Below are 11,022 nucleotides of genomic sequence, written 5' to 3'. Positions count from 1 at the left end.
GCCGTGCAAACCCAGCTTCTGTGAGGTGAATGGCTCACTGCGCCCACCAGGTCACCATCCCTCCCTAGCAGATGGGGCGTCCTGGTCCTGTTATGAAAATGAGCCGACAGGGGCCCTGGGCCCCACGTGCGAGTCTGCGCAAAGGACGTGGCTACACGGGTGAGCTTGTGACTGAGACACAGCTGACTCTTGGGTCTCAGGGTTGGCCTGCCAAGTGCCAGTTTGCCTACGTAGGAGACGGGCCGGACAATGATACCCCCGAGCCAGCCAAGCCAGGGCCCGGTTCAGGCAGAGCAGGTTCGACCCAGAGCAGTCTCAGGGCGACGGTCGTCTGGCCGCTTCGGTGAACCGGGGAGCCCTCCTCCGCCACTTCCTCCCGGCCCCCACCTAGAGCAGGCCGCGGCACTGCCCGTGGGAGCCCGCACGTCGCTGTTGGGGGGCCCACTGGAGCACTGCAGCAGTCAGCAGCTTCCCTGCTCCTACCCACAGCTGTGACAACCAAAATGTCTCCAGACATTGCCAAATGTCCCCTGGGGACAAAAATGCCCCCAGCTGAGGACCACTGCTGCCCCCAAGCTTGAGACTGTCCCTTCTGTTTCGTCCTCTTCCCTTCCCTCCCCCCGGCTCCCTCGGTGCACCCCACCCCTGCTGTCCCTCCAGCCCAGCCTCCCCCCTCCTCGAACACTGGGAGCCAGCGCAGTGATGCAGGACAGCGCAGGACAGCACAGGACAGCACAGGACAGCACAGGACGTGCTTCTCCCGAGGACAGCCGAGGGCAACGTGAGGGCACGTCACCACCTCGCCCCCCAGCAGACCCACTGAATCAGAATCTGGGAGGCACGGGACCCCCTGGTTGTATGACGCTCAGATGATCCTCATTAAAGACTAGGCCCAGGTACGTTTGAGGGAGGGGGGCAGGCAGCGCTCCTGGGCTGGGTCCAGGGCCACGCCCTGACCTTGCTACCCAAGTGCACTTTACAGTCTGGGCTGGTAAGGGTGCGGCCACTGACCCGGCCCTCCCCTAGACAAGCCTCACCCCCCGCCACAGGGGAGTCTGTGAACACACCCCTCCCCTCCCAACAGCTGGCAGAGAGAAGCAGGTAAAGCAATTTGGAGGCCGGAGTCTAATTCAAACCACGCTACTCCAAGCATCAGATACGCTCTTCACAAAGCTTTATTTAAGAAGGTGCGGTTGCCACTCTGCTGAACTGAAAACGCAGGATGCTCACGGGTGCAGAGGGCGGATCCCAAGGTAGAGAGAGCAGGTATGGCATCACGTTAACGAGCAGGTATGGCACCATGTTAACGAGCAGGTATGGCACCACGTTAACGAGCAGGTATGGCACCACGTTAACGAGCAGGTATGCCACCAGGTTAACGAGCAGGTATGCCACCAGGTTAATGAGCAGGTATGCCACCACGTTAACGAGGAGGTATGCCACCACGTTAACAGAGACTGGAAAAAGATTACGGCTAATTTTCCCTGCTCCCTGACATTCTCAGTAACTTCCCGATGTCCTGGCGCATCAGTCCCAGTGACGCATGACTGACCACCCCTCAGGGGAGGCGGGGGGGGGGAGGGGCTCACCCCCACAGCCAGGGGCCAAGTGCAAGCTAGGCCTTGAGGGCCTCCCCTGCCTCTCAGAGCCACATTTCCTAGTGACCCAGCACCTCAGGAGAGCCAGCCTCATGTCCTGTGGGGTGTGACAAGCCAGCCCCAGCAGTCCTCCCCCGACTTGGGATCCTGCACTCAGGTCTCGCGCCCTCCCCGACAGAACTTAGGGCAGTCCGTCCCTGGTCAGTCTGATACACGGCCTTTCTCGCTTCCAGGTGGCGGATCTGCCCTTCGAAGGTGGCCAGGGACAAGGGGAGGTGTGGGCGCTGCAGGTGGCACAGACGCTCAGCCGCCCAGAGTCTGGGTGAGCGTGGAAGCTCTCTCCGAGGCTGCTTTCCCCGTAGAAGCTCCCAGGTCCCCGCAGTCTGGAACTAACTCCAGGTCAGGCCGTTGCAGGCCCAAGCGTCTCAGCGCTCCCCAGTTCCCACCCCTTGGCTGGCTGGCCGGTCCCTTCCACCAGGGTCCTTCGGCCACTACGGGATCTGAGATCCACGGGCGAGTACAGACCCCAAGAAGACGGACACGTACATGTGTGCGCATCTTATGATGGCTACTCTACCTCAGGCTTTCTTCCTGCAGGGAAAGCAGTTTCAGAGAGAGCTGTCACAGCTCGCCCGCGTTCCAGGTGGCCGAGTCCACAGCCCACTGAGCACATGCCAGCACCCACACCTCCCCCGTCCCTGTGCCTTGAGAAAGCAGACCTCTTAAGGCCACGAGTCCCTCTGCACACAGACAAGCTGCACACATGGCCCTCAAGTCCCGCCGATGTTCCAGAGGAGCGTCCCTGCTTATGGAACGGCGGCGCAGCCAGCCACCGCCAGCGAGCCTCCTGTGCACACGCAATGCCGGGAACGAATCACGTTAACAGGTGAAGACGACATCTCCCTGAGAGAAAAAAAGGTAACCTGCCAAGGCGTGAGGAAATTCCCCGCTCTTTCCAGATTCCAGACTCTGGCCGTGCTGCCTGCAGCACTCAGCCCCCTCCCCCCACCTACGGCGGGGCTCCTCCGGGCAGGCCGGGAGGGCGGCGGACTGTGGCGGCGGGCCCCTCGGCCTGCTCGCTCTCAGCCAGGTCCCCGCTGGGGCACACAAGGGGCGGGGGTGCGTAGCTGGGGAAAGTCTCCAGGTTGGCCTTCAGGAAGAGGAGACACTCCACTGTCTCCACCGGGAGAGGGGGGCTGTGCTCCACCACGGTGGGGCTGTCCAGGGCGGCAAGGACGCTTCCGGAGAAGGCGCTGGTGGCGGGGCAGGACAGATAGACAGTGGCCAGTCTTGCCAGGGCTGGCCAGACTTCCCGCCTCCTCTCCCAGTAAGCCAGGGGGTCCTCCAGGGCGCCAACTGTCTGGTTCTCACGCAGGTACTTCTTGACGATGACGCTGGCCAGGTGGCTCTCGGTGGACAGCGAGGCTCCGCTCCCCGGGGACGCCAGCAGCCCCACGCTCTGCAGCTGCTCCAGCAAGCTCTTCTCCCCCCGGGCCGGCAGCGGGGGCCCAGGGCTGCCGCCTCCCTGCACGGGCTCCTTCCGGCCCCTCACCTCAGACCCGGGGCCTCTGGCTATTCTGCCACTCGGGGTGGCGTCCACACACACGGCCTTGGGTCTCTCCAGTAAGGGCGAGGGAGGCAGGGAGTAGTCCGACACCATAATCTCCTTCACCTTGTACACGAGCACCTGCTTCCAGTGGTCGATGTCGGCCCCCGCGGGCAGGATGGCCTCGATCCGGCCCTTGAAGCGCGGATCCAGGAGCGTGGCCAGCACCAGCTCCTCGCGGTGGAAGAGCTCGTTGAGCTGGCCGTCGGTGGCCAGCTGCAGGGCCAAGCCCTCGGCCAGCCGGACGGCCGCGCCCGCCTCCCCGCCCCTCTGCTCCTCGAAGAGTCCGCGAGCCTGCTCCAGGAAGATGTGCAGGTAGCGCAGCTGGGGCAGCACCTGGCTCAGAGGGGCCTGCCCCACGCTCGCCTCCCGGACCGCCACCTGGAAGGGCTGCAGGAGCTTGACCAGGCTGTCTGTCAGGCTCCAGAACGTGGCCGACAGGGCCACGCCGGCCCTCCCCAGCTGCTGCCTGTCCTCGTACTCCTGCAGGGCCCGCCGCTGCTCCACCAGCCACGCCAGCAGGCGGTAGGCCGAGCCCCAGTGGTCCGAGAGTTCCCAAAGGGGCTGGTGGGCTGGGAGGCCACACTGCCGCTGCATCTGTGCCAGGAGCCGCCGGGCCTCCGCAGAGCCTTCGAAGTGACTGCAGATGGCCTTGGCTGTGCCCAGGATGATCTGGACACTGTGATGGTGACACAGGAAGTTCTTCACCAGGGAGTTGAGGCAATGGGCAAAGCAAGGGACGTGAGTGTAGCCCTCCGACCTCGCCGCCTGCTCCAGACCGGGGCAGCCGCCCGACACCAGGAAGCCTGGTCGCAGGGAGCCCTGGCCCAGCCACAGGCTGACCTGCTCACGCAGTGCCCGCGGCCAGTCCTCCGAAGCGCTGCCCAGGGGCAGGCCGCGGACCCACAGCACTGCTCGCTTCCTCGGGCTCCCCGATACTGGCTGCTGGCCGCCTGGCTGTATCACCCCCCAGTGGGCAGTCACAGCTACATAGTCCTCCGTGACCATGTCCTGGGCTGCCATGGACACGGTGAGGTGGACGCGGCCACCCTCAGCCCATTGCATCTCCCGACGCACCTGTTCGCCCATCACCTCGCGAAGGAGAGGCAAGGCTTCGTCAGAGAAGAAGGCTGGGGACGGCAGGTGGTAGCCAGGGTCGACCTGGGCCATAAACCTCCTGAAGGGTGGGGATGCAAGAAAGGACAGGGGCAATGCCAGGCTGCAGAGTAACTCTGCAATGCTCTGGTTCCAGGCCTGGGAGCGGGGCTGGCTGGGAGTATGCCCGTCACCTTGGTCCTCTGAGACCGCCATGGCAGCAGGTTCGCCTTTGATGAGAGTAGGCAGGGGTGGAGCCAGTAACAGCTGCTCACGCCTGCCCGGGGCCCGCTGCCCATCACTGTCTTCTGAGGACGCAGCATATGCGCAGCGTCCTGGTGACGGGAGCCCCTCATGGACACAGCTGGTGGCACCTGCGGGCAGGCCCTTCTGCGTTCCCTCCTCCACTCTGCCCCGCTTCTCTCCAGGGCTGGCCGCAGTGGGCTTTCTTTCCCTCTCCAGCCCATGCTTACTCACCAAGTGATGGACTAGGCCTGAGCTCGGGGACTGCCCCTTAATTTTGCCCTGTTTGATGCTGGTGTGACACAGAGTGCAGGTGACCCGGCAAACGTTCTTGCAATCGACGGTAAAGAAACGTCTGACATCCAACGTAGGTTTCTGATCTACGGTGTCCCAAGAGCCCAGGGGACGCGCGTGAGAAGCCCAGCCCTTGGTCTCAGCTTTTATAGTTCTGATCAGCTTCTTCAAGCCAGGCGGCTTCTGGAGGCTCCGCAGGGGCGACGTCCCCACAGCAGGAAGCAAATGCCTCTTCTTCCACTTCTTAAGGCGTCGCACCTCTCTGTCCAGACGGGCTATGAGGATGTCGGCTTGCCTGGCTTCCTCATTCTCACTGGGCTGGCCCATCTCTGACCCGTCCAGGTTGTTCGCCTGGACCAGCGCTGGGGAAGGGCCTGGGGCAGAGATGAGCACCGGGTCCCTTGACTTCTTTCTCGCCGGCTGCCCCACCTCTCTGCGTCCACGCGCCTTCTGCTTGGACGCCTTCTTCTCAGGCTGCACAGGGGGCTCCTGCCCAAGCACGGATTTGAGGCCACAGAGTTCAGAGTCTCCTTTTGGCTTATTCTGCCCCGGGCCGGCCTGGTACTTTGCATGGGAGGCAGCTGGGTGAAGACCAGGCCTCCCCAGGGAGTGGGCTCTCTTCTTCTCGCTGCAGACTCGAAGGCACGGGGCACCTTCTTCCTGCTCCTCCAGGAACACCTGGCCAGGTGAGGGGATGGAGGGGCCACTGGGGAGGGGACGAGGTCTCTTCCTTTGCAGGGATGGGCCCCTCTCACTCCCCTCTTGGGAACCGGAGGGGCTGATCTTCCCGGGGTCACTGCCGGCCTTCTCCTCTATGTCTACAAACTCACATTTGACCTCGGTCTCCAGCAGGCGCCCCCTGGCCCCCCAGCCAAGTCCATGAGAGGTATTGGTAGCTCTGGTGTTGAACTCGGAGCCGGGAGAAGCCGTTGTGGCAGCTGGACTCTTGGGTCTGGTCGTGGGGGAGTCAGGTCCTGAGGGTGCATGTCTCCTGGGGGGCTTTCTGATTTTTTCTACTTCCAACATGCTTGGGAACATGGGGAAATGAGAAGATGGGCCCAGGCTGCAAAGCAAGATGAAAAGAACGGCTCTCAGCTGCCCTTCTCAACTTTGGGGGGCTCTGAGGGGGAAGGTGAGGCCCAGAGGGGAGAGGAGACAGCAGAGGACGAAAGGTGTGGAGACCACGGACACCAGCCCCGCCCCCCTTGGCGAAGGCGGCCGTTCGCGCCTCAGACGGGACGGACGGCCCTCAGCCGCGGTCCCCACGGGCCCCTGCACGTCGGCTGTGTGCATCTCCTTTGCCAAACTAACTAACGTTTCTCTTGTTTCTCTCCGTGTTTACTAAGAATTCAGTGCACAGCTGGACACAGTACAAAACAGGCACGGCCACCGGGAACACACAACCTCCAGGCTGGCGGGAGGGACAGATGTGAACGAAAGGCTCACTCACGACACGCAGAAGCGGAGCCGCGGCGCAGGCAGGAAGGAGCAGGCGCGAGGCCGGGAGAGCCCGGGGGGCGGTGGCACCGACCTCGCCAAGAAGTCGGGCGGCGGTTTTTCCTGGAAGAGATGCGGGCACTCGGCGCTGTGAGCGCAGGCCACGAGGAGGCCTCTAGGGCTCTGCACCCCGAACACCTGGCTATACCTGGTACCCGGCGGGGCGCCGTAAATAGGTGACAGCTCAGCATTCAGGGAGCGATGCAGCCTGAGGCTTCGCTGGCCAGCGGCCTGGCTTAGGTCCTCGACATTGTTTTTCTAGAAGTGAGTCTCCGGCGGAGAACACAGGACAGGTGTTCTCTAATGCCAATGACTCCAGCCCCCAAGTGTCCTGTCACAGAGGCTCCCGATGGGCTGGTTCTCCTCTCTCACCTCCCGATCCCCTAGAAACCCGCGCCTGTCCGACGCTGGCCCCCACGGCTCCCGCTCACGGCGGCATTTACACACTGCCTACTGCCCGGCCTCTGCCCGGCTCACCTGCCCGGCTCACCTGCCCTTCCTACAGCCAACTCAACTTCGGCCAGCGGGACACACCAGAAGCTCAGACCCTGAACCGAGGCATAATCCTTAACTCCCCTCCCCTCGCTCATCTCCCTGGAGATTAGCTCAATTTCGGGGCTCTCAAAAGAAAAGAGACAGAAAGAAGTCAGAAGAGAAATACACGAGGGAAGAAAGGATAACGGAAGGGCAGGTGAAGCCCAGCCAGCGAGGATGCATTTCCTGGGCAAGAGGAGGTTTGGAGGAGGGCGGCGGAATAATCCCACCACAGAGCAGACAGGAAGTAGGTATCGTCTCTTCAGACCACAACGAGATCAAGGTTTAAGAAGATTTAAAACCAGTGCGTTCTGACACTGTGTGATGCTAAACGTGAAGAAGGACCGCCAGAAATAGGACTGCCTTTGGGGTGACAAGCCCGCTGAGGCGGCTCATGTGAGACCCTGCCCAGGGAGGCGTGCGGGCAACGTGACGGGGTCCTTCCAGCTGGGAGAGCCTCGGAGGACGAAGAGGCAGTCAGCCACCTCACACCCATCACTCTAGAACTGTCGGCCACCCCCAAACCAAACGTCGGAAGCCCCACAGGAGGGGACGCAGTGCGGGGGCTGGGTAAAGGTGCAAACGAAATGCAAGACACGGTCCTGGTCCCCGGAGAAGTGCTGCAGGATAGCAGAACTGGAGGGGACTTACCTCGGCTCTTATTTTATGACTGAAGAAGAAGAAAGCCACAGTGGTCGCGTGATGGTCAGCGGCAGCGCAGAAGGCCAGAGCTGGCGCCAGGCCTCCAGAAGCAGTTTGCAGGCTTCAGAACCAGGACCAAGGACTCGGAACCAGGTACTGAACCCAGGCCTGTGTATGACCTGCCCTCGCTGATGATGGCAGAGAAAAGGGAGAAACCTGCGTGTTAGGGCTGCAGACTGGGTCACGTCGATCGCCTCTGTTCCCCATCGCTGTCCCATTAGCACGGACCTGTATCCTGCAGATGCTCTTGATCTACTCGACCATTTAACGAGAATTCATCACATGGCTACCAGGAGTCGTCAGCAAAGATACGAATGCAGGAGGGTAACTGCTCGGCTGGCACTCGGGGCCTAGGACGAGAAGACGCCCTGGGAACGGGCTAATGGTCCAGAGCAGGGCAAGTGGCGGAAGGTGTGCGGAGGCCAACCCAGATGTGAATCGAGTCTGTGACGATGGAATTTAGTTAGATTCTGTCGTAAGGGGTTGCTTACCTTAGGCGGCTGCTTCAGGACCCATAACTCCTGACAGACTCCGGGACAGATCTGGGATCCTGTGCAAATTCTGGCGGCAACAGGAATGCCACCTTTCTCTTGCACTGAAGCACATCGGGATGACAGCGAGGCTGACACTGTGGAGAGCCAACGCTGAATCTCAATGATAGAAACTATAACATTTAAAGAGAAAGTCATCCACAAACAAGGAACTTTGATTATTAGTAAGAAGCTACTTGTGACACTTCTCACAATAGATGACGAACATAAATTTGAGGACAACTAACACAAGGACGCATTCGAAAGGGCACCACAGTGGGGCCACAGAGGCAGGCCCAGCGGGCAGGCAGGAAGGGCTAGAGCAGGCAACTGGAGCGGGGCGGACAGTCTGGAAAGCTGTTCAGGAGGCAGGTTACGTGGAGCTGAGAGGCGGAGGGCGGGGAAGGGATACAGAGGCCCCCCCAGCGATCCCATTTACAATACTGTTAGGTTTTGGATATACTGACTTTGAGGTTCTTCTGGAACAAATCATCACGAGTAAATGTGACAGATACATGGGTCAGGGGACAGAGGTCTGAGCCAAAGATACAGACCCACGCCAAAGTTTCCGCAGAAACTGAGGGAAAACGCCAGAGGAAGAAGAGAGTGGAGGGTGGTTGCCAGGCAGGGCTCATACTGTGGGGAGGGTGGAGGATGGGCAGACTTCAAAGATGACTGGCAGGCAAAAGGGGACACACAGAAAAACCTAAAGTGATGTTAGGGAAGCCAAGAGACTTTTCAGAAAGGACAACAGGGTCAAGGGTCACATAGTGGATGAAGAAGGTGGCGCCTGGGGCTATGCAGTGAGAAGTGGGGGAGGCAGAGGTGGGGACAGGAGGGTCACGCTTTGGGATGGGAGGGAAAAGGCGTGGCTATGTCTTTACACAGAAAAGGTGCAGCGGAAAGACAGGTGAGGAACTGATGGCAGGGGCCTCCTGAGGGAAGGGCCCCAGGGCACAGGTGGGTGGCGGGCTTATCCTCCGCCATGAGAAAGAACCTATTTTTTATGATAGAGCAAAGAAGGAAGGATGGCCGTGGGGACAGGAAAGTCTGAGTGTGGGGAGGGGAAGGAACTGAGGCAGTTTATGCCCAGGAGCCGACGGATTCCCAAGGGGAAGCCATACACAGGCAGCAACCTACTGACCGGGCCTGGGATGGAGGTGCCTCAGCACCTGCCTGAGTCGGGGCTCCATGGCTTAGACGATCCTCTGACCACATTACCAGCCCTTTTCTGTGCATGGCCAAAAGGGGTCACTTGCCCATTTCTCTGGTGCCCGCCGCACCTCAGGGCCTTGTGCCAAGCTCCGCCCAGCCTGGGCATTTGATAACTATGCCAGACCTTTCTCTGAGTTTTCACTCTGCTCAGTCCCACCGGCCCCCTCCTCGCTCGCCTCCTGCGCAGGGGGAGATAGGGGTGTCTAGCTGTGCCCCAGACCCCAGGGGATTTCAAAGCACTTACCAGGCCCCCAAGCCCTGGGCTTCTCATCCCCCCACCCATCACCTGTGAGGAGATGGAAAGATGGGAGGACTATGTGGAAGGAAGAGTATAGCAAACCATGATGTATTTTTCGGTTTTGTCGCACATGCAAATTTGGCTACCTGCGAATTCTAAGAAAGATGTTTTAAATGATAATCGTGCATCATTAGAATTCACATTACACGGAAATGACTTAAAATGAGAACTGTTTTAAACTACACACCAGCAGAAAACAGAATCTTTTGTTCTCTTCGGCGAGGCTGCTTTCTCTAATGGATTGAGAACGTGAGCCAGTCTACTTGGGTTTAAATCCTGGCTGCCACCCGCCAGCTGTGATTGTGGTTCTTCTCATCTATACAACAGGGTTAATAGCACCCACCTCAAAGCCTTGTTAAGGATTAGGTGGGTTAATGTATACAACAGAGCAAGTGATGGATGCGAGCCACTGTCCAGTACATTCTGGCCTCACCTGGCGTATTCTGGCCCCGCCTGGCGTGTTTCAGGAGCGTGGAAGGGGCGGCCAGCCTAGGAGGGGGCCTGTCCAATGGGCGGGGCAGGTCAGGGCAAGCGGCCTCCGCCCCCCAGCCTTAGCGTCCACCTCTGCGAAGTGGGATCGCAATGCCCCGGCCCCGCCTTACCTAAGGCGAGGGGTCCGGGATGGGGCCGGCGGTCCGCTGAGACCTGGCTGGTGAAGCGGTGAAGCGGTGAAGCCGTGAAGCCGGGCGCGGAGGCCGCGGCCACAAACCGAGCGCCCGCTGCGGGTTGGAAGGGCGGACGTAAGCGCCGCTGCAGAGGCCGCTGGAAGGCGCCAAGGCCCCAGCAGAGCCTCGGGGGGCTTCGGCTTCTGGGTCGCGCATGAAGTTATTTCCAGGAGCCCGAGGGCCTCCGCGACCACCCCCGCCTCGTGGTTGGTACATTCCCCGAGCCCGCGGCCAGCACCGAGTGCGCACGCGCGGGCGTCAGCGACCGGAAGTGATGGCATCGCTCCGCCTCCGCGCCGGAAGTCGCGCTCTGTTCTGTTACCCGTACTCCTCGCAACTTGTATAAAGGTGCTGGTTAGTGGTGTCTCCCTGAAGAATGCAGTCACACGCGCTCCGGGCGAGCAGTGGACTAGTTTTCCTCCTACCCTAACCGATCCCCAAATCCCCTTCCGTCTCGGGCTGTCTGCGCCGCGGGATTCTGACCGCCCGAGTGCGACCTGGGTCTCGTGTGCACGTGCCGGCAGAAGTGACCACAATAACGCTAGTGACCCACACATCGGGGTTTTCCTGGCTTGAGGGCTCACCCTGTTGTGGCCTGTATAGATTAGACCAAACCAAGTATGCTCTCAAAGGCTGTCTATTAGCCGGCGGCTGTCCTGTACAAAGGAGCAGCCCCAAAATGCCAAGATACAAGGTTTTTAAGCCCTAAATCCCATTCTTCATTCTATCTTAAACACAAAGGTCT

General features: G+C 60.5%; 2 protein-coding genes across 2 annotated transcripts in view; both read right to left on the bottom strand.

Annotated features, from left to right (window-relative positions):
* The window catches only part of LRRC61 (leucine rich repeat containing 61), an 11,364-nt gene extending 3,697 nt beyond the window's left edge, over nt 1–7,667 (bottom strand). The window contains exon 1 of the mRNA XM_011365521.2: nt 7,519–7,667. The gene's annotated coding sequence lies outside the window, so the exon portion shown is untranslated. The remainder of the gene's footprint in view (nt 1–7,518) is intronic.
* ZBED6CL (ZBED6 C-terminal like) lies at nt 1,863–7,667 on the bottom strand. Its single transcript, XM_011365520.2, has 2 exons — nt 7,519–7,667; nt 1,863–5,899 (listed from the first exon to the last, which is right to left on the bottom strand). Exon 2 carries the CDS (start codon nt 5,872–5,874, stop codon nt 2,608–2,610), a length of 3,267 nt encoding a protein of 1,088 aa, XP_011363822.1. The 5' UTR covers nt 5,875–5,899; nt 7,519–7,667; the 3' UTR covers nt 1,863–2,607.
* Nucleotides 7,668–11,022: the final 3,355 nt, after the last annotated feature.

This window comes from Pteropus vampyrus, unplaced genomic scaffold (assembly GCF_000151845.1).
Source record: "Pteropus vampyrus isolate Shadow unplaced genomic scaffold, Pvam_2.0 Scaffold112, whole genome shotgun sequence".
Lineage (NCBI taxonomy): Eukaryota > Metazoa > Chordata > Mammalia > Chiroptera > Pteropodidae > Pteropus > Pteropus vampyrus.
This window is presented reverse-complemented; position numbering and strand designations above follow the sequence as displayed.